Source organism: Syngnathus floridae, chromosome 6, assembly GCF_059516105.1.
Source record: "Syngnathus floridae isolate MCC-2025c chromosome 6, RoL_Sflo_1.0, whole genome shotgun sequence".
NCBI classification, from domain to species: domain Eukaryota; kingdom Metazoa; phylum Chordata; class Actinopteri; order Syngnathiformes; family Syngnathidae; genus Syngnathus; species Syngnathus floridae.
In genome coordinates, this window is record NC_142418.1 from 4,930,490 (window position 1) to 4,952,443 (window position 21,954).

The window sequence follows — 21,954 nt, forward strand, 5'->3', positions numbered from 1 at the left end:
CTCAACTAGTTTTATTTAGCAACATCTGCAGCTTTAAATTAAAGCAGAGTTGGATCATCATCTGGTTTTCTATTTTGAAAAGTTATGCCATCATGGGATGATACACATCCTCCAAACGAGAACAGAATCCCTTTTCAGCTCGAGACGTCATCTTTGAAATTGTCCAAGGGCCAAAACAAGTGAACATAGCAGCGGCGTTATGTAAAGTGGAATGGAAAAGAGTGCTTGTGCCAAGCAGATTACCCAATCAGTAATAAGATAGCGGGCCGGGCTACTTGATCCTGGCACGTTAGCTGCTTGCCTGACAAAGACGGCTGGTGATAGCAAGCGTGGCGGAGCGAGGGGGGGGAAGCACATTTCACAGTTACTCAGCAATATTATAGAGCCCCTCCCCCATTTAGTAGTTTAGTTTCTATTTTATTACTGGTTTATATAGCATATTGATTGGCAACACCGAGCGAGGCCAAGGTCTCTAATAATGTCAGGAAATGTTGGCCCAGTAACCTCATTTGTGCTGGATTTTGGTCATCAACATGACACTGGATGATTGTTTTCTCGTCACAAGCTCAAAGCACGAGGGATCAAAATAAACAGAGAGGCCCACTGGAGAACTGTCAACAGTCAATTTGGAGTTGCTGCAATATTGTCGGTGATGGATCAGCTGCAGGGCCGCCATCAAATGCTTCAATTGTTAACCTAAAGGGGTCAGAATACAATACAAATATTCAAGAAGAATTTTCCTATTCTACATCTATTTTGTAAGCGAGACACACTAGCTCCAAGTGTGAATGACAAAGGCCCAAAGACACAAAGGCACAGGACGTAACGTGAATTTTGTTTACTCAATTGTATACGCGGTACACAATATGCACATGGACATTGGAGCTTTGCATTCTGAAACAAAACAGATTGTTGATCACACAAGTGTCCCAGAAAATAAATAGCACTTCTCCGTGAGGTCACGCCACCCTCCCGTGATGTTCTCGCTATCGGTTCTTTTGTTTCCAAGTAGCGGGTCAGCGGTGTCGCTCTCAAACGATGACAAGAAAGACGAGATACGAAGTCACCTGCCGGAGGGAGATGAGCAGCTAATCTGTTAGCATCTTGCACATTTTGTCTGCGGGAGTGGCAACGGAGCTGCTCTTTCCAAAACGGTCTCGCCCTTTAGCACTTTTGCCTTATGTAAGAGTTCCAATTCAAACAGGGGCTCGCTCAACCGTCCACAAAAGTCAAAGATGACACAAGTACTCGCACTCTGAACTTAACATAAGTAGAACGTAAAGAATTAAACCGTTTGATGATTAAGTGATCGTTCTGGTATGCATAATTCGGCCACCGGGGGGCAGTGCAACATACAGGTACAAACAAAGAAGATATCCACAAATATTTGAAGTGACTTACACCAGCGACATTCGTTAGCCCATTCGTGTCATTTTGCATAATTTGTTAGCATTAAGCTAAGTGGATTTGATCTGAGGCAAAGCTATGTGGTTGTTTTCAAATCCCAACATGTAGTTTGTTTTGTTAGCAGGAAATATTCAATCGCTCATCAGCATGCTTGACTGGTGTTTTTTCACAATGACACAAATGTGCAGCACAGATTAATGTTAAAAAAAGATTATAAGGATTAAAAAATTTTGTGGCTGTCTTGCAGTAACAAACTCCATCTGGCAGATGACTTGAATAAGGAGAAATGTTCTCCTGGCACAAACACGTGAAGGACATGTGTGGCGGGGGGGATGATGTAAGTCTGCCCAATGGTGAGACGAAACGCAGCGTCCTCCATGTTCTGTGCTTCTAAGGAATCCACTGAGGGACGACAGTGGGTGATTTATTGATGAGAATAGGAAGGAATAAAAAAGGCAAGTCATGTTCTTCAATTATTCAAGCACAAGCCATTACTGCTGGTGTGTGGCCACTGAATACAGTGTGGAAGCTGGGCAAGGTCAAAGGTCACAATGGTGACAAAGGGTTTGAAATAATTTTTAATACCACAACATGGTCTCTGTACAACACACAAGGACTTGGCATGAAGCCTTCAGCCAAAAAAAACTGGGTCGTTTGGCATAAAAGTGCATTTGAGAGCGGAAGCGGACGACATTTCCCGCCTTATCGTGGAAATTTGTGACCTCGAAGTCCGCACAAGCGTGTGAGAAAAGCTTCTCCGGTTCCCACGCAAGACAATGGCCCGGCTCAGCAGGAGCAAACCGAAATTAGCTGTCGCTAATGCTAAGGAAGGCCGGCAGATTGTGGGAACCGCCCCGAGGCTCCTTCCAGGGAAAAAAGTGAGCGAGTGCCCAGCGAAGGAGGCTGAGAGGATGCGTGAGAACAATGACAAAGCGGCGCGGCCGCCATCGAGGCCTTTGGAGTAAAAGCGCGCTTTCCCAAAGTCATTGACAAAACAACAAGGCCCGGTTCCCACGCTGACCTTTCCCACGCTGCTCCGCCCTGAGTATTGTACATTTCTATTTTCTTGTCAGGTCGTTTTCCTGCAACTGATTGTCTTAGCTTATCTTTGTGGACGTGACCTTCTTTTGCAACTCCAGAAACGCCTTTCGACAAGTGCATAAAGCTGCTTGAGCGACGACAGCACAGGTGAACAACCATGTCATTTGTAAGGACAGAATGTTCCAAAAAAATTTGCATGGCCAAGCGTAAATGACAGATTAAGTCGGCGAGTGGTGCGTCGTGCTGGGATGCGTCGGCGGTGCTTGTTTGCCGTGATTCTCTGCAATGTTCCCTTTAATCTACGTGACAAAGGCTCGCACTCAAAGCTATGTCAGATATGTCCGGCCCGCGCAGAGCAGGCCGCTAGGTGAACAACACTGTTTCAGTGCACAATCCTCCCAATCACCGCAGTCTAAACAAGCGAGGCTTTAAGAGATTCCCGGGAATTCTTTCCATATTTTTTCCCCGTCCCGGTGAGTCAATGGATGCCTGACCGGATTTGGCCAAAACACCGTAGCGCACTTCCTGGCACAACGGCTGCAAAAGCCATCAGAAGAATTTAGGCCAATGGCAGTGACTTTAGTTGTGATTTACAAAATTTTTTCTGAGTTTCATGAGAACAAATGAGATGGTCACATGTGTGCCAATGACAAAGATCTATTCTATTCTATTTATTAAGCTGCAGCAAGATTTGTCACAGAGGATAAAGAATACATGCATGCGACTGTTATATAGGCAGACGGGTCAGACCTGACATGTGTGACGTAAAATGAGACAAAGACAGGAAGCTGAGGCAAACACTTGACAGATTTGTTTCCACTAGTGCAGGGGTCACCAACACGTTGCACGCGGGCACCAGGTCGCCCGTGAGGGCCGCACGAGTCGCCCGCAGGACTGTTCTAAAATTAGCTCAAATAGCGGCACTTGTCAGTGAGCTGCATCTATTTATTTTACAGTCAAACCTCGGTTTTCGAACGTCTTGGTTCTCGAACAAATTGGAATTCTAACACAAAATTCGAGATTTTTTGCTTCGGTTGTCGAACAAAATTCGGAGGTCGAACCTTGCGAGATGAGCCGGGAGGACCCGAGAAAACCCGACTGCGCGGCCCGGATGCCGACTGACTCCGTTGTTATTGTATTTTCGTTAATTTGAGGATTGCATTACCCCCTGATCATGCCTCCAAAGAAAGCAAGTGGGAGCAGTAAAGCCATCCTAAAACACAAAGACGCTCTTGAAGCAATGCGACAGTGAGCGCCCGGCGCCCTGCGGTTGCGCGATTGGACCAAATTAAGCTCCCTGCGCACTGAGGTCCACTTAAATTTTAAAAAGTACATCAGGACTTTAAAAATATTTTTTAAATTCTAGCGACGGCTCTGTCGCAATAATGCGACCAGCGCGGTGCAGTTGTGCGGTCGGCGACGCGCTACTGTTGCGCGGTCGGCGGTGCGCTGCAGTTGCGCGATCGGACAAAATTAAGCTCCCTGCGCACTTAGGTCGACTTAAATTTTGAAAACTACATCAGGACTTTAAAAATATTTTCTAAATTTCAGCGACCGCCACAATAATGCGACCAGCGCGGTGCAGTTGCGCGGTGGGCGACACGTTACGGTCACGCGTTCGGCGGTGCGCTGCAGTTGCGCGATCGGACAAATATGCGCAAATGAAAAAATGCTTAAAAAAGGCGGGTTTTTTTTTTTCTTGAAACGGATTAAAAATTTTTCCATTATTTGTAATGGGAAAAATAGATTCGGAATTCGACCGATTCGCTTCTCGAACCGCCTTCTGGAACGAATTGTGGTCAAAAACCAAGGTTTGACTGTAGTTTTGCTATTCTTGTTAAAATCACACTTACATGTGAACTGGAAATGACAATAATAACACAGTGAAAGCCAAATTGAGCAAATTGGCTATTTCAGACGTCTGTGTCAAACTGGTAGCCCTTTGCCTTAATCAGTACCCAGGAAGTAGCTCTCGGTTTAAGAAAGGTTGGTGACCCCTGCACTAGTGGATGCTTTGATTGGGACTAATAAGTTGCCCAAACTGTCACAATAAAAATGTTTATATGAAGACAGGAGAGCTTAGAATGCTAATGCGGGGGGCATGTGTGTGTGTGTGTGTGTGTGTGTGTAACAGATGCTGTTGCCGGGCAGAATTGCTCAGAATTTACAGCATTCTGCAAGCTGCAAACTAGCAGGTTGCAATAATTATGCCTAAATACTGCCTCCTGGTGGCTGCATCGGAAACCGGACATTGCAAAGCTATTCGGGACAATGACTCCCCCCAGGTGGTCATCGAGAAAATTACACAAGAAAATTCGCAAAAATTTAATTAACAAAACCTTGAAGCTTTATTTGAAGGATTTCCTTCTTTTCCCCCCAAAAAAATTCAAAGGGGGGAAAAAAAAAAGATTGACCAGTGCACCTTGGAATGCTTGATGGTGTGGCCGGGCCTCTGGCAGCGGCGATGGCGGTCCTTCGAGGGCCCAACAAGCGTCCGTCTCCTCCACCACGCGATCAAATCCCCTGACGGTTTCTCTTACTCCTTGCCGATGGCGTAGGGCTCGTCCACTTTGATGACGCCGCAATCTTTGATGACCACGTCTTTCAGGGGCTTGTCGTGACTGTCCGTCTTTGTGTTCTCGATCTTTTTCACAACGTCCTAAATGACAACAACAATGAATAAACGTTTCACATCAAATTGCTCAGATCATTGTTTCATTCATTGAGTCTCAAAGATATCTGAGGAAGACTTTTACAAAGTCATGTGACATTCTGCCATCATGGGTTCACTGGCAGCCCAATTACAATGGATATTTGACGTCTTTAGCCGTTGATGGCGGGAAACGACTTTAAAAAAAAAAAAAAAAGAACGGAGTAAGAAGGAAAGATCACCATTCCCTCCAGCACTTTTCCGAAGACGACGTGTTTGCCGTCGAGCCAGGTGGTCTTGACGGTGGTGATGAAGAACTGCGAACCGTTGGTGTCCTTGCCCGCGTTTGCCATGCTGAGCCAGCCGGGGCCGTGATGCTTCAGCTTGAAGTTCTCGTCAGCGAAGCGATCGCCGTAAATACTTTTGCCTTGGCACAAGAAGACAACACGCGTGGATGACTAGCGTGCACCACGGCAGCCAACGTTATGGCGAGGCCGGCCAGCTGGCGTCTTACCTCCCGTTCCGTCTCCCTTGGTGAAGTCTCCTCCCTGGATCATGAAACTCGAGATGACGCGATGGAATTTGCTGCCCTTGTAGCCGAAGCCTTTCTGCAAAATGGTTGATAAAATAAAACAAATCAGTCTCCCCTCTGATGATTTAATGGTACAGCAGCTTTTTACCTCTCCTGTTGCCAAGGCCACAAAGTTGTCAACCGTCTTGGGGACTGTCTTGCCGAACACCCCGATGACGATCCTTCCGGCATCCTCCTCTCCAATTTGCATATCAAAGTACACCTGAAATTCAAAATATTATTATATAAGCAATCACACAAAAGATTCTTTAAGGCTAGCACTACATTGTCCTACAACATTCCGGGCTCAAAGTTACAGTGGCGGTCCCGAAGAGCAAAGGGACTACACATACGCCTGCCAAGACGCCAGCCGGGTGTGTGTTTGAGACAATACCTCGAAGGTTCATAATCACGACTAAATTTCATTGGTCCTTCCGTAGCATTTAAAATGTGTGACAACCTCGCGGACTTTGGGAGATAAAATTAAATGGTGACCTCGCTTCAACAGAACACACAGACTTGGGTCCTGGGCGTAAAAACGTGCCAGTCCAGTCTAGCCTGTTTGGGGGGCGTGTTGCACTCACATAAAGCAGCCTTGCTTTTTTTGGTGACACAAAATAATCTGTGGTCCACATTAAAACAGCGCACCGACATTTTCCTGCCAGGGCAATGGACTGAATTTTGTAGACGTGCGTGCCTTCCAGTACTTGCTTTTGTGCTTATTAAAGGCGACAAAAAGCAAAAATATTAATTGTTTTGCCAGACATGTTTCTTTTAGCTCATTTTTTATCAGAAATCACTGGTGAAATCAACTAACTGATGACTAAAGAACAGATGTAACTTGGGGGAAAAAAAATCACTTTTGTATGGTGCAATGTCCTCCAGATAAGCGGAAGAAGATGGCTGGCTGGATGGATGGATGGACCAGTGCTTAAATTGTCACAAAATTTTGGTGAGGTGTTAAAGATCAGTCAAATGGCTTTAACGGCTGACAATAAATAAATTGTAAAAATGCCAACTTTTTTTAACGTAAAAGTTCTGCATTTTGTTAAGTTTTATATTCTAATAAACTCGCAGCATCACACCTATGGCCAAGTGTCCCCTCAAAGAATTGGTTGGAATTATTTTCTATTCTGATCATGGGATAGGAGATGGGTTTGAAATGTTTTCAAGCTTCCAGGTGGAAAGGAAATGACCTTTCAGACTAAAACAAAGGCGTGTGTGTGTGAGCGTATGTGTGTGCATGTGTGCGTCTGCTACATCGCTAGCACTGGCTAGCCAAAAATCCTAAAATTGACACAATGGAAAAAATAACCTCCGTTACAACAATCAATGTACTGTAAAGGAATTCGACGATAGGTTCAATAATACACGCGGTTTAGCAATCAGGCGCGTGTTCTAAAATTTTCAAATGGAACCCGAGAATGGCAAACATCAGATTGATGTTCGCCGGAGGCGAGCGAGTTGGTTTGGGAATGACGTGGCTTCGCAAGTCGTTAGCATTAGCTCCATTAGCATTAGCTCCGATGCAGCATTCCACCACTCCTTTCATTCTTTGTCGCGATGGAGCGAACTCACTTTAGCGGTTACTTTTGGGCCCTTCTTCTTCTCGTCCGCCGACGAGCCACTGGGAAAGGCGAGAAAAAACACCGAGCCCACGATGATCGTGGCAGCTAAAATGAACTTCATCCTTCTCTCGAAGAGTCTAAGCATCAACGAAAAACAGACAGGCCAGAAAGTGTAGCGCAACACTGACAGCTTTATATTCTGAGAGCGTAGGCCGGGGAAAGGGGTACGATATCCGGGGTGGGGACTGCGTCGGGGAGGCCACTCACTTTTCTAAAGTGCAGCTGCGCGTGATGAAGTAGCGACGCGCTGATTCGTTAATTCTTCAGCCAATTGGATACAGACGCGTGAGCTGCATTTTAAGGGATTTCACGCGTCCAAAGCAGTTATATTTTCTATTTCTATTTTATTACTTCAAACTGAATATTTATGTTTAATATATTTAAAAAAATTTCTAAATTTCTCTTAACATTTACAAAACACAGTTGAGATTTCAAATTTTTGGTACATGTCTAAAATAAAGAGAAACCTTGGTGGCACTAACCTAATCTAAAAAAAAAAAAAAAAAAAAAAGCTGTTAATTTATGCATTAAATAGCTTAATTGTAAATATTCACTTGGCATTGATTCTGTAGCAATCTTACGGAGAAACGTGCTTCGGTAGTGGCGCTTTGACAAAGTTCTCGATTTTGTGGGCCTTTTTATTTCACAATCCTTCCAAATGTACAAAAACAGACAACCAAAAAGAAGGCATTCACAATTAACGCCCCCCCATGTGACAACAAATAAAACATAAACAAGAGTGTCGGATGCTGCGCAGCTCAAGTGCATCACCAGCTCGAGGTGCAGAGTAGACTTAAAACAAAACAAAAAAATCCTAAATTTGAAAAAGTGGTCCCCTCTTTATTCCAAAGAAACAGCCCCACTTCTTCCACAGTATGGGGAGGGGACCCCGCCAACTTGGCTTCAGAGCATTTTGTAGTTCACTAAGACAGTGGAATATAATTTACGCGTCTCCTGTCGATTCCCCTAAACAATGAAAAAAAAAATAAAAAAAATATCTAACTTGCAGCAAGGATGTCGTGTTCCCACTTTGGGATTTTTTTTCTTTTATGCTTATAGGTCGCCTTCGTTGATCCTCTTCTTTTTGGGATCCTCCTGCACGATCACGGGGTTGGACGCTTCCCTCTTCAGGAAGGCGATAAAGTCGCTCACCTCACGGCCTCCCTGCAACGCCACGACACATCATGAGCACTCGCCCGATTGCCACATTTCTTTTCAGTGAGCGACTTGAACATTTCCATCCTGATGCGATTTGGTGTCGTCTGCAATACACACCTCGTATTTCTTTGGTTGCATCTTACTACCAGCTGGCGCAAAGTAGATTGTTGGGAATCTAAGATCACAAAAGTTTTAGGTCATGTGACAAAGTCGTTTTGCGCTTTTTATTTACGTTCTGGAATTTTGCCCTGGACTCACCCGCTGACTTCATAAGGCGACGGCACGTCATTGGCTGTAGCGTCCATCTTGGCGATGACCAGGTTGGGATCGTTGGCGAGCTGAATGAGACACCAGGCGGCGCTTTAGAATCGCGTGTCAACTGTAACCGGGTTTAAGTCGAGTTGTTGTGTGTGACAACCTTCTCTGCCAGCTCTGTGTATTTGGGCTCCAGGCTCTTGCAGTGACCGCACCACGGAGCGTAGAACTCGATAAGCGCGTCTTTGCTGTCGTCGTTCGCGATGGCGTCAAAGTTCTCGGCCACCAAAATCTAAAAACGCGCGATTGGTGAGCATGTGAAAGCGGCGCTCATATCGCCGGGGGGGGTGGTGGTCAGATTTCGTAACAGGCTCACCTTGACGGGTCCGTCGTTGTTCTCTGGGATGGGCTCGGACTTGAGGTAGCGCTTCAGTTTGCCATCAAAGTAGTCCCGCAAGAAGCTCTCCAGAGCTTTTCCGTCGCGACTGTTTTGGACACCCGACGGGAAATAAGCACAACTCATCGACGTATGCCAGGTCCAACTTGACTTACGTGAACTCCTCGGTCATGACGTATTTGTCTCCGCCAACAGTGCGCATGGCCACCACGGGGACCTCTCCTTGGGCGCCGTCCAGGCCGAACTCCGACAAGTCGTGGCTGAACGACTGTTTGCTGGCCACGGCGAAACGGAGCTCCTTGCCCTGGTCCAAAAAGCTCTTGGCCACCTTCATCACCCTGCGGACACACCAAGGAGGCTCACCGTGACGGTCAACCTTGGAAAACGGAATTACTGTACCTGTTCCTCCAGTAGTTGGAGCCTTTTGGATTTTTGTCATAATCCACATCATAGTAGGCCACCAGCAGGTCTTTCCCCCTCAGCTGATCTTTGTTGTCGTCAGTCATGTGCGGGCAGATGCCAAAGCTGAATGAAGGACATCACGTTGTGAGCGCTTAGCAGTTTTAGGGTGAAGTCCAACATTTGTGGTTGAGAAAAGAAAAAAAAAAAAAAGTCATTTTTGACAAAGTACATACACGCTGTCCTTGATAAATGTTTTGATTGTGTTTTTGGTGCATTTCTCTCCGCTGAATTTGACCGAGCCGTCTTCAAATTTATTGCTGAGTCGGGGCGGGCGGAACAGGATGACTCCTCTGGAAAATAAAGGAAGAAAGACAGAAAGAAAAAAAGACAGAAAGAAAGAAAGAAAGAAAGAAAGCGTGGTGATAGTTGAACATTGGTGTGATGAGCGGCAAGTGGGGTGAAGGAGGCAGGTGGGCGCGTACTCTCCATCCACGCCTTGGGTCTTGAGGAGTGCCTCCACGCTGGTGTGGGCGAAGCGGTAGTTCTCCCTCAGGTCCTTGGCGGCATTCTGGAATTCCGTGTATGCTGGGCTACTGTTGTCGGCAAAGAAGCCTGGAGGGGAGCAGGAAGAACGGCAAACCCAGAGAATGAGAGGACTTCCAACTTTCACTGTTGGTTAACATGTCATGGTTTGGTTTTTTTCCTGTTGAGAGCAAAATTGTGCTCGCCAAGAGTTTGCCGGTGTTTAAGGGGTGGACTCACCAACAACGCTGGCGTCTTTGTCTGCAATGAACTTCTCAAAATCCGCCTCAGTGGTGAGCTCCACAGAGGCGGGACCGGCCTGCTTCTTCAGGAAACTCACAATCCCATCTAGGAGATAGAGGAAAGAAAAAAAAAATCTAAGAATACAAAAAAATGCTCAGAGCTTCACAGTCCAGTCTGTTGGTGAGCAATGCAGTTCTCCTTGGTAGTTGCTGTAAAATCGCACCTGCAGATCTGGGGCCATCATAGGGCCCCGAGACTTCTCCGTTCCTGAAGATCTTCAGGGTTGGGTAGCCGTTGACTCCGAATTTGCTGCAAGTACTACTGTGCGCTGTGCAGTCAACCTGGGCAGAAAAAAATATCAAGTGTTAAAACAGACCACAAGAGTTTGATTAAAAGTTATATAAGCAATTGTCCTGTCAGGTACCTTGGCCAGAGGGACGATGCCTTTGAGACGTGTGGCCGCTGCCTCGTACTCAGGGGCGAGACGTTTGCAATGACCACACCTTGAAAGGACAGAGGAGACATTAGAACTAACCTGCTCTCTGCTTGGTAAATAAGTGTTTGCTTGCCTGGAAATGTTTATAAAGCCAGATCACATACACGCAGGAACGCAAGATAAGATTTCAAGGTACTGGGTGAGGTGCCTTACTCAAGGCCAGACAAGACACCAAGAAATTGTCATTTTTACATTTGTCTGACCCTATGGTTCAGTTCATAGTCCTTTCAGATGAGCTCTGGCTGCCGTTTTTCTTTTGACGTACTTTTAGTACTTTTTTTTAAAATGCTGGTCTTAAACAGTAATACTTGACCATTCTATTTTTAACATTGATTTTTATGGTCAAACACTGAATTGTTTTTACAACCTTAAAATTAATAAGTTGGTCAATTTATGCATTATTTAGCCTTTTTTTTTTTCCTCGTGTACTTTGTTCTCAATACTCAAAAGACTTGTGAATACAGCACACCGACGATTTTTTTTCTATGTGGTTTTAAGTTCTTGTGTGAGGTTTCTTTGAAAAAACAACAAAAACATTGTTTCGCTTTTAAAAACCTTTTACGTTTCGGTTCTGAGAAACACGTTACAATTTGTATGAGCCAATAAGAGGCAGCCACCCAAACTTCACCGTCCAATCGGAGCATTACAACAGCGAGCAGTCACGCCTCCAACTTCCTAGTGCATGCTAAACGGTGCTTAAAGCACAAAAACGTGGAAACTGCCCTTAGACAATCACGTGAACGTCATAAAAAAATACGGCTTCACTTCTGTGAACTATTACATACGTAAATCCTTATTGCAGTGTGACTTTCGTCTCTTGTTAGCCTGCTAGCATGCCAACACTTCATCACGAGCTTTTTTTCTTAATCATAAAAAAATAAACAACTCCCTGCAACACAAGTGTGAAGTTACTTCTAATATGTGCATTAAAACAGGCATTGTTAGAAACCTTGCAGGCAACCTGCACACTGGGTCAATTTAGACGTTTAACGGAAAATTAAATTTACTAACGGTTCACTCTTTCTAGTGAATGTGGGGGTCGGTCTTTACAATTCTCACCAAGGCGCATAGAATTCCACGAGGATGAGATCCAGATTCTGAATGCCGCTGTCAAAGTCGTCGTCGGTGAATTCGAGCACGTCGCTGGCTCGGGAGAGCCCAGCAAGGGCGGCCAGGAAGATAAGCCTCAGCATCGCACTCGGTGCCGGCTCAACAAGTCTTCCGAACTGGATTGCAAATAACACCGTGCAAGGGGGAAGAAGACGAGGTTATTGGTTGATGGTTCGCTCCGGGCTGCGGATCGAAAGAAAAAGACGGGGGAGGCGGGGAACATGCTGAAACAGGCCTCGTCGCCGCTCCTTATCACACTGTGGCAGCCCGCCATTGGTCGGGTGGTTGTGTCACTCACCACTATCAACCAATCGGAGGGCAGCACACCGGCTCTTCGTCGAGAGGCGACCAATCGGAGCGCGATATCATCGCACGCCTAAGTCATTATGACGAGCGTTCACTGGAAGACCTTTAACCACGGATAACGCGTTTTAGCAACCCGCTTACGATGTGCCAACATAGCGGCCATGTTGGGAGGGACAATCTTCTCGTCAAAGTCAATGCATTGACAATGAAATTTAACTTCTCATTTTTCAACCCATTTGCATGAGGTTTACTTTCTGAAAACATCAGAACGTGTGTTATGAACTCAGAACATCTGATTTTCATTTGTTTTTTTTACTAGCTGAGAAATGCTATTCCCAGTTCCCTTGTCGCAATATTACGACGTTGCATGCAATCATATGTCCTGAACAAGCTGAAGTATTTGCCCCTTCTAGCTCAGCATCGTCGAAGCCCAACATGAGTAGGAGTAAAACAGTTGAAATTCAACCTTTGTAACCCTTAATTAACATGAATGGCCTTAAATGTATGTGAATGATCACTGCGCCTCTTGAAGGCTTTCTCTTTTCTGTTCCCCTTCCAAAGTATTGTCACATAATCGATCCTCAAAATATATAATCATGTATAATCATTGTAGTTGTCCCGAGATAAACTATAACTGCAGGAGCTGCAGTGAAAGCGATTCTCGATTTCCCGTTGTGACTAACCTGAAATTACATCAACTTGCCAGCAGAGTGCACTCTCAATTGCAAAGTTCACTGCACCAGCTTATTTACAGGAAGTGCGCAATCCAGTTGCAACCTTCTAATTTACTGTAAACATGGAACTCCAGCAGAAGGCTCAAATGCAACTGCATATTTTAAATATTTTTGCCGGATGCCAAAACAAGACAAATTTGACTGAAATACTTTTAAAATCCACACACTGTTGGCTTCAGCACGTTCTGTAATTCCATTTTCCCCCCCTCCTTTGTCACCATACAGTGCTCGTTTCTTTCCTACCCCATCGGAGCCCCCAGTGAAGTGGTTGCCATGGCAACCTGCTGGCTCCTCTTATCATAATGTGGATCAAGGAGGAGGGGAAAGATGCTGATGTCATGGTTGCCGTTAAGAACTTCCAATGCTTTATGTCTCCACAAAAACACTGTACGCGTTGTTGTCCACGTCCAGACAATAATATGTTGTGCGCCTCACAAGTGGAAACAATAGTTGATTGAGAAGACAAGAGAACTCCGTGAAGACCTCCGCCGAGGCTAAACGATTCAGAATAGGAAGTAGTTTTCCAAAGAGATGTTATCCAATTGTCTTCAAACTGTACTTCATTTGTTGGCTTCCCAAAGTGAAAAAAAACAAAGTCAGGAGACATCATCCTTCCTGCTAAATAGATGATTTGTTTAATAAAAGACACACGTGTGACCTTCAGTGATGAGTTGCTATGATATTGCTTCCACAGCTTAATACAGAAACCGACTTGGACATTTTGAGAGTCACATTCCAATCCACTTCAAGTGATGTGATGAGTCGCATGAGCACCATGGAGGAGGAGGTGGCATGCTCAAAGGGGGGTGGGGGGGGGCAGAGCCAAACCGGGTCGGATTCAGTGGGAGGGTGACCATCTTGGCTTGTGGACTTTCTTACTTCCAATGATTACATTCAAATGAATCCCACTGAAGCCTAGCTCAGTGTTTGTGCTGCTCCGGAGTGTCAGGACATTTAAATATTTGGATTATATAAGAAGAGGAGGGGCTTATTCTGTATTAGCTATGAAGGAGCACAAAATGAAATATTGACATTGATATCTCTGTCGATATCGATGGCCACAGGCTGGGGTTGTGTCAAGGAGGTCAGGTGTGAATTGAGGGGGGGGGGGGGGGGGGTGCAAGTGTGCTTAGTGGGTTCAATACTCTACTTGAACTGCTTGATGGGCGCTGGCACCTTGATGTCCTGGCCTTTCTCCAGTCTCTTCTCACATTCCACCAGGTAGTTGACGCCGTCCACCACCGTCTGCACCAAATGGACCTGTGAGCGAGAACATGAGCATCTGTGAAGTACGGGACCAGTTCAAATCATCTCGAAAGGATCCCTGGAAATTGGCATATTGAGCTGAAAATTGAAAAATGACCATTTTTTTGGGCAGCGGCGTTTGCATGGTTCATAAAGTACAAATTATAGTGTCATTTTTCTTATCTAAAAAAAAAACAAAAAAAAAACATTGGAAAATTTGTTGTATTATTTCAGAGGCTGAAACGACATTTGCATTCTTTGAAATGGGGAAAGATGATTTTGATGATTCAACTTAAAACTTTGATTCGATTTCTCGGAAATTCCGACAAGGTGAGTTCTACCTCAGACTGTCCCAAACGGTCCAGGTTGGAGATGTCAAAGGTTCCCCCCACGGCGGCGGTGTCCACGCCGCCTGTCCCTCTCTTCTGCAGACGCAGGTTGTCCAGAATCTTATTGAAGCGAGGGTCCTGGAAGGGTCCCGGCACAAAAATGAGACAAGCCCCGCCCCCTCACCACGGGAGGTCTTCTCTCACTTGCCTTGCTCAGCAGGGGCAGTTTAACATGGACCCCTGCCCGTAGTCCGGTGCCCAAGTTGGAGGGGCAGGTGAGGACGTAGCCCAGCCTCTCGTTCCACATGAACTCCCAGCCTCTTTCCTGGATCAGACGCTCCACCTGCAGGAGAAACCTTTGTGCTAAATCTCACCATCTCCTCTATTTCTGTCCTCTGGTCTAAAAATGTTGCCCACACACACACGCACACACACGACAGCAAAGGCAGAGTGAGTCGAACCTCCTTGAGGCCTTTGCAGAACCTGTCAAAGACTCGTTTCATGTTGCCTCCCTTCTCCATGGAGATGACCCTGGTGTGATCCTCCTCATTGATCCAAATCAGGAAGGTTTTGTCGTTGTTGTGCCTGCACAGCAAAAAAAAAATCGCTATTTTCTCCACAAACCAGCTCAGTGGCCTAGTGGTAGAGTGTCCGCCCTGAGACTGGGAGGTTGTGGGTCCAAACCCCGGCCGCGTCATATCAAAGACTATAAAAATGGGACCCACTGCCTCCCTGCTTGGCACTCAGCATTAAGGGATGGAATTGGGGGGTTAGATCACCAAATGATTCCTGAGCGCGGCACCGCTGCTGCTCACTGCTCCCCTCTCCCCCAGGGGATAGATCAAAACCACACAGGGGTGGGTTAAATGCAGAGGACAAATTTCACCACACCCAGATGTGTGTGTGTGATGATCATTGGGACTTTAACTTAACTTTAAATGTGTTCATGTTTTTTTGTGCTTCTGCTTGTATCTTCTGAGTTAAGTATGAAAACAAAAAAGGCTGGTTCGTTCGTAAGGAGACAATGGAAACAAAAGGGAAAGGAGAGCAGGTGAATTATTTAGGGCAAGGTGATACGCCACGGGTTTTGCCGATTGATTCTGGCCTGGTGACAACGCCATGCACGGGCCTATTCATGACTCTGCGGCAAAACTCTAAAGAGCTGCTTTGGACTCGTCCAGCACAGCTCAGCAACAAGAAAAGTGCATAGCTTAAACTTTGAATCCCAAAAAATTGGGTACTGCATTGATGAATTATGCTGGTCCTTGAAGAGCCAAGTTTTTTTTTCTCTAAGTTTGAGATCATGCCTGAAGAAAATGCCTTTGAACCTACCAAATGCCGCGGGCGTCAGGCCAGTCACGAGCCATTCCGGCACAAGTTAGCAGCGGGGACACCGGCTTGTCAAACAGGAAGTGGTCCTGAGGCAAACAAAGGGGACACGTGCCGTTAAGCACACAAGAGGCAAAACACATTAGTCATTGTCTGTGGATCTGAATTTGGTTCTGGCTCACGTCAATGAGTTGCTGCTGCTCCTTGTCCGTCATCTGGGTCAGGCTGTAGTAGCGGCCGGCCAGATCGCCCTTGAGGCCGGCAAGGGCGTCCACCACCACGCGCTCTACTTCCCTGCGCTCAGCCCGCGTGCAGGCAGGCGGCAGGCCCAGCCCGCGGATGCTGCGGCCCGTCCTCACCCGGGACGACAGCACGTAGCGCTCGTCAAATTGGCCCGACTGGAGCTGAAAGCCGCCAAAACACTTGAATATTATTTCAAACTCACCTTTGACAGACAATTGAATGGCTCTGTGTCACTTCCACTAACAACCTGTGCTAAACTTAGCTCCTGCCCGACATGCAAAGCCGTCGATGTCATTCCAACCTACTTCCCTGACAACATTTGCGAATTTCCTGTTGGTCAAGGCTTTGGCGCCATCTTGTGGCATTTTACTATATAACAAAAATAGCTAAAAACAAACACAAAGTCTCCGTGAAGCACTACCTTACTGGAGTCCAGATCGGTGGGGTGCTTCATGGTTTTAGGATCGTAGCCGTTGTGCCGCTCTTTTATGATGGGGTCCAGCAGGTCTGCAAACACCTGCAAACAACAAACAGGCACAATTGAATCACCAATTTCATCAAGCTGTGCAGTGTTTTTGCCTGCTATCATCATTTTGTAGGCTTTAACGTCGGACCATGTTCCAATGTGCTGTAATTGCAATTGAATGAAGTTCCACTCCCATCCTGTAGATGGCAGTAATGCACACTGCAAAACAAACATCTTATTTAGCTTATTTAACCAGATGCCAAATTGCAACTAGGGCCATTTTTGAGGCAATTAATCTATCGATTTTAAAATTTACACTGCAAACAAATTTTTAGTCACATTCAGCAAACGTCAGGCAGCGGTCGGTCATAAAGGCCACCTCGTAGGACTCCTCGTCTCCGGCCACCATGCCGACCGTCTTGATGAAGGGGTGCCCGGGGTTGTCCACGCCCGTCTGGATGGCCTGGTCCAGCGTGTAGCCGCTGGGCGTGGCCTTATCGCACAGCTTGGCGTAGATGGCGGGCGTCAGGTGACTGGCCATGCAGTTGTTGTGTTTGCGCAGATCGGGGTACTCCGCACTGCCCAAATAAAAGACAGCGGACGCACATTGATATACAATTTGTCTGAGCGTAGGATCCACTAGAATAAAATAAAAGCTTGAGCTCCAGTAAACAGCTTTGCTATTTTGGGGGGGGATCCAGGAAATATAAGACATTCATGATTACTTTCCGTTACTCTATTTCTTCCAATCGCGATACCTCACCAGGTATCAAAGTCAAAGTCTGCTTTATTGTCAATTTCTTCACATGCCAAGACACACAAAGAGACCGAAATTACGTTCCCACTATCCCACGGTGACAAGACATAGTTCACAATGTACATACAAGTAAACAACACAAGAAAATAAAACAAGAAGGCACAAACAATGAATAAATAAGAGTGATGAATAAATAATAAATAAACAAATAACACAATAAATAAGTACAGGAGGGGGAAGAGAGTTCAGGATCCTAACAGCCTGGAGAATGAAGCTGTTGGTGAGTCTGGCGGTGCGGGAGCGCAGGCTCCTGTACCTCTTCCCATAGGGCAGAAGATCAAACAAAGAGTGAGCGGGGTGACTCACTTCACTCACAATCGTGGTCGCCTTGCGGGCGAGATGGGAGGTGTAAATGCCCTTCAGGGAGGGGAGTGAAGCACCAATAATCTTACCAGCCGTGTTCACTATGCGCTGCAGGGCCTTCATGTTGTATTCAGTGCAGCTACCACCCTAGACAGCGATACAACTGGAGAGGACGCTCTCAATGGTGCCACGGTAGAATGTAGTCATGACGACCGGAGGAGCACTTGTTCGCCTGAGTTTCCGCAGGAAGTACAGGCGGCGCTGAGCTTTCTTCGCCAGTGACGCGGTGATGGCGGACCAGGAGAGGTTCTCATTGATGTGCACTCCCAAGAATCTGGTGCTGCTCACCCTCTCCACCACAGCACCGTCGATGGTCAGCGGCAGGTGTTGGGTGTGACCCTTCCGGAAGTCAACAACAATTTCCTTGGTCTTGTTGACGTTCAGCAGGAGGTTGTTGTCCCTGCACCACGCGGTCAGAAGGTCAACCTCCAACCTGTACTGAGTCTCGTCGCCCTTGGTGATGAGACCCACCAGAGTTGTGTCGTCAGCAAACTTCACTATGCGGTTGTCGCTGTAGGACGCAGTGCAGTCATGTGTCAGCAGGGTGAAGAGCAGCGGACTGAGCACACAGCCTTGGGAGGCCCTCGTGCTCAGCGTGATGCTGGCGGAGATTTTGTCGCCAACACGTACCACCTGAGGCCTCTGACAGAGGAAGTCCAGTAGCCAGTTGCAGAGGTAGGTACTGAAGCCCAGCTTGTCGAGTTTGCAGATGAGTCTTTGTGGCACAACGGTGTTGAAGGCAGAACTGAAGTCCACAAACAGCAATCTCACATACGAGTTCCGACTCTCCAGGTGGGAGAGGGCAGAGTGGAGGGCAGAGCAGATGGCATGCTCAGAGGACCGTTTGGCTCGGTACGTAAACTGGAAGGGGTCTATGGTGGGGAGGAGAATGGATCTGATGTGCTCCATGACAAGCCGCTCGAAGGACTTCATGATGATGGGCGTCAGTGCCACGGGGCGGTAGTCACTGAAGCAGGACGGAGCAGGCTTCTTCGGCACAGGTACGATGGTGGCAGCCTTGAAACACGAAGGGACAATGGCCTGCTGCAGGGAAATGTTAAAGATGTCCGTGAGGACACCCGTCAGCTCCCCAGCGCAGTCCTTTAGTGCTCGACCTGGGATGTTGTCAGGGCCCGCCGCCTTACGGGTGTTGATAGCGGCAAGCGCCCTCCTCACGCTGTCGGCAGAGAGGCACAGGGGCTGCTCGTGTGGAGGGGGAGTGGTCTTCAGCGGGTAAGTGCCGTTCTGAGCGTCGAAGCGAGCAAAGAAGCGGTTAAGATCGTTGAGCAGACGGACGTCGCCCTCACAGCTCTGCGGCGCGGGCTTGTAGTCCGTGATGGTCTGAATGCCCTGCCAAAGGCTCCGTGCGTCACTGCTGTCCTTGAAGTGGGCGGTAATCTTGCAAGAGAACGCCCTTGTCGCTTCCTTGATGCCCCGGGACAGGTCGGCCCTCGCTGCCCTCAAGCCAGCCTCATCCCCCGCTCTGAAGGCTTTGTCCCTGGCCCTCAGCAGCCTGAGGACAGCCCCCGTCAGCCATAGCTTCCAGTTAGCCCGAGTGACGATGGACTTCGAGTGAGTTACATCATCAATGCACTTTGTGATGTAAGAGGAATCAGAGTCAGTATACTCCTCTATGTCTGCCCGATCGTTGCAAGTGGCCGCCCGCTTAAACATGTCCCAGTCAGTAGTGCCAAAGTAGTCTCGAAGCGCATCAGAGGCACCCTCAGGCCACACCCGTACCCGCTTGCGAACCGGCCTGGATGCCTTCACCCTTTGTCTGTATGCAGGCAAAAGCATAACAGTCAGAAAGTCCAAGATGGGGGAGGGGGGCGGCCTTGAAAGCTCCTTTATGTGTAGAGTAGACCAGGTCCAGGAAGCTGTCACCATGTGTTGGAAAATTAACATGCTGGTGAAGCCTCGGAAAAACAGACTTCAGGTTAGCATGATTAAAGTCCCCAGCGAAGATGGTGAAACCGTCAGGGTGCGCCGTCTGTTGTTCACTGACAGCCTGGTACAGTTCACTAAGGGCCGCGATCCTGTCACCTTCGCCCGCTTAAAAAACGCCTCACCTCAAATAAATGCAAACCATTTCAAATGTTGATGATGGTATGTTATCAGGCATGTGGATAATAATTGACTATAAATATTAAAGCTGCTTAAGTGGCTTACAACTCTGCCAGCGTGTCGACCGTGAGGCGGTAAGGAGAGCTGATACCGCTCTTTAATATTCCACTAAGTCAAGGCGAGGAACCAGATCTGACCCTTCACATTATTTACTACTGAAAAAAAATCAAGTGTGTCCTCTTCATGTTTCCTGTTATATTCATTTTTTTCATTTGAGCAGAAATTGTGCACCAAAATTGTTCTTTCCTTCAATGGAGTCCACCCAGCGGCTGGCAACCTTGCCAAGGCTTATCTACGCAAGATTACACTACCACAAAGTCAACTCGATCCATTCAAAGGCTGATTGAAGGCATATTTTATGCCCTTGCCTATTGGGTCCAATATTTGCCCGAGGCCCGATTTCCTTACGTGTTTAGTCTTCAGGTAGCGTCTATGTGAGTTTTAATTACGGGGCTTGGTTTTATATCTGGCTCAGAGATAATGTTTGCCTAATCTCTTATGTGTGCAGCTTTGTAATGCATGCAGACGTGCCTCGGGACACGAACACACACAAGCAGGCGTTTATCAATATATTTCAGGAGGCCAGTGGGAATGAAGGGAAATAGTGGCTCGCTAGACTTGGCCAAGAGCCTAAGTACAGTTCAGTCGTACTTAATTTTTGAGTTAATAATTAAACAATTTGTTTAACAACGAATTAAACATTTGTCTATTTTTTGTGTCAAATATTCAGATTAATTTTTTTTTAAAGTGCGAAAATTTGATGCTAAAATTCCTTCAACAAGAAACACATTTTAAGAGATAAAATACACAGAATAAATGTCTTTCATGTCAGGATGCTAATGTTAGCCCGCGGCTGATTATGACGGGAAGAATAGCCTTTATTGAAGCAACTAGTGTTTTAACTAGTGAATGAACTGTTTTTAATTATTCAAATATACATTTCATTTTCACATTAAGTCTTAAAATAATTAAATGTTACTTCCTAAAAACGTCAAAAATGATAATTATCCTGCCCCCAAGAGTAGGCTTCAAATTAGAAGGAAAAGTAGAACGGGGCCATAGAGACACACTAAATTATAAAATTGATAGAATTAATCGCGGGATTGGCCGTTCACTGCAGTTACCTGGCGGGGTAGAGCCTCCGCCCGGATGCTCCTGCATTGACGTGCTGCCGGTGCAGTAGAAATCCGGCCGTCAGAGAGCCGCCGACCACCGTGAGGATTCCGACGGTGCGCTTGGAGGACAGGACCCTGTAGAAGCTGCTGGCCATCTTTCCAAAATACGGAATAGGGCTAAATAAGAGGTGAGTTGTGAATACGGAGACGTGGGAGGAGGGCGAGAAGGTCAAGTGGATGTGAGCGTTGGTGCTGATGGAGCCTGTGAAGGAACAAAAATCCAGCAGAGGATAAAATAGACACCATCAAGCTGAAAGTGAAGGGACAAGAGCAACACCGGATATTTGCTTTCAAAATAAGATAGACCAGCTCAAAAGACAGCCTTTTCTCGAATTATGCGGGTTACAAAATGACTCCAATGTTTGTAGTTGCATTTCTGTCTCAATCAATCAACAACAGATTAAAATCAATCGATTCGCGTTGCCTGTACGAAAATGAGTTAACCTGGTTTTATTGTGAAATGTGGCTACTATATTCGGATCACCGCCAACTTGATACTTGAAGTACGTGGGGTGAATAATGAAGGGCATCAGTTGCATATGCTGCAGAAAAGACAGCGACTAAATTCAAAAGATACGCTGAATATTCAGTTACCGTACTCTATTAATAATTATTTTAAAATGCATGTCAGATTTGCAGTGTTGCGACATCTTTTGAATTGACTTTGAATCTCTTCTTTCGTCGATAACTGCTTAAGACGTTTTCTGAACGCTTTATGACAAAAGACGACGTGCAGCGCAATATAAATAAAGATGTATTGTATCCGTGACTCGTTTTAAAGCATAACTTGGTCCAATGTCACAATTGCAATTCAATTGCAAGGGTAAGGAGGCAGGTCATTTTTAAAGAAAAAAATACCCAGCGGCGATTACAATTCACATAGTTGCATTTTATTACCCGAGCGAAGTGTGGATTTGCACTTGCTCCAGTCACGAGGGTGCTA

General features: G+C 46.4%; 3 protein-coding genes across 3 annotated transcripts; all 3 read right to left on the reverse strand.

Moving 5' to 3' along the window:
• Positions 1-4,772: 4,772 nt before the first annotated feature.
• ppib (peptidylprolyl isomerase B (cyclophilin B)) lies at positions 4,773-7,476 on the reverse strand. The gene is made up of 5 exons (XM_088379539.1): positions 7,248-7,476; positions 5,779-5,892; positions 5,613-5,706; positions 5,341-5,525; positions 4,773-5,107 (listed from the first exon to the last, which is right to left on the reverse strand). Exons 1-5 carry the CDS (start codon positions 7,380-7,382, stop codon positions 4,985-4,987), a joined length of 651 nt encoding a protein of 216 aa, XP_088235665.1. The 5' UTR covers positions 7,383-7,476; the 3' UTR covers positions 4,773-4,984.
• A 438-nt stretch (positions 7,477-7,914) lies between these two features.
• On the reverse strand, positions 7,915-12,094 carry pdia3 (protein disulfide isomerase family A, member 3). The gene is made up of 13 exons (XM_088379537.1): positions 11,830-12,094; positions 10,699-10,777; positions 10,498-10,615; positions 10,272-10,379; positions 9,992-10,121; positions 9,743-9,859; positions 9,507-9,632; positions 9,263-9,445; positions 9,087-9,195; positions 8,874-9,002; positions 8,714-8,793; positions 8,573-8,630; positions 7,915-8,461 (listed from the first exon to the last, which is right to left on the reverse strand). Exons 1-13 carry the CDS (start codon positions 11,961-11,963, stop codon positions 8,351-8,353), a joined length of 1,482 nt encoding a protein of 493 aa, XP_088235663.1. The 5' UTR covers positions 11,964-12,094; the 3' UTR covers positions 7,915-8,350.
• A 1,438-nt stretch (positions 12,095-13,532) lies between these two features.
• On the reverse strand, positions 13,533-21,627 carry LOC148395995 (creatine kinase U-type, mitochondrial-like). The gene is made up of 10 exons (XM_088379538.1): positions 21,456-21,627; positions 20,961-21,213; positions 16,912-17,110; positions 16,488-16,583; positions 16,006-16,227; positions 15,827-15,912; positions 14,956-15,079; positions 14,703-14,837; positions 14,507-14,632; positions 13,533-14,180 (listed from the first exon to the last, which is right to left on the reverse strand). The coding sequence occupies exons 2-10, from the start codon at positions 21,104-21,106 to the stop codon at positions 14,067-14,069; spliced, it is 1,248 nt and encodes a 415-aa protein (XP_088235664.1). The 5' UTR covers positions 21,107-21,213; positions 21,456-21,627; the 3' UTR covers positions 13,533-14,066.
• Positions 21,628-21,954: the final 327 nt, after the last annotated feature.

Excerpts from the sequence above, each read along its gene's own strand:
- LOC148395995 (XM_088379538.1), bottom strand. The coding sequence starts at position 21,106 with ATGGCCAGCAGCTTCTACAGGGTCCTGTCCTCCAAGCGCACCGTCGGA. Across the intron at positions 16,584-16,911 it reads GAGACGAGGAGTCCTACGAG|GTGTTTGCAGACCTGCTGGA; the intron begins GTGGCCTTTATG and ends TGTTGTTTGCAG. Across the intron at positions 16,228-16,487 it reads CCGATCTGGACTCCAGTAAG|CTCCAGTCGGGCCAATTTGA; the intron begins GTAGTGCTTCAC and ends GGCGGCTTTCAG.
- ppib (XM_088379539.1), bottom strand. The coding sequence starts at position 7,382 with ATGCTTAGACTCTTCGAGAGAAGGATGAAGTTCATTTTAGCTGCCACG. Across the intron at positions 5,526-5,612 it reads CAAGGGAGACGGAACGGGAG|GCAAAAGTATTTACGGCGAT; the intron begins GTAAGACGCCAG and ends TCTTGTGCCAAG. Across the intron at positions 5,108-5,340 it reads GAAAAGTGCTGGAGGGAATG|GACGTTGTGAAAAAGATCGA; the intron begins GTGATCTTTCCT and ends GTTGTCATTTAG.
- pdia3 (XM_088379537.1), bottom strand. The coding sequence starts at position 11,963 with ATGCTGAGGCTTATCTTCCTGGCCGCCCTTGCTGGGCTCTCCCGAGCC. Across the intron at positions 10,380-10,497 it reads TGATGGCCCCAGATCTGCAG|ATGGGATTGTGAGTTTCCTG; the intron begins GTGCGATTTTAC and ends TCTATCTCCTAG. Across the intron at positions 9,003-9,086 it reads ACAACGACGGACCCGTCAAG|ATTTTGGTGGCCGAGAACTT; the intron begins GTGAGCCTGTTA and ends GCGCGTTTTTAG.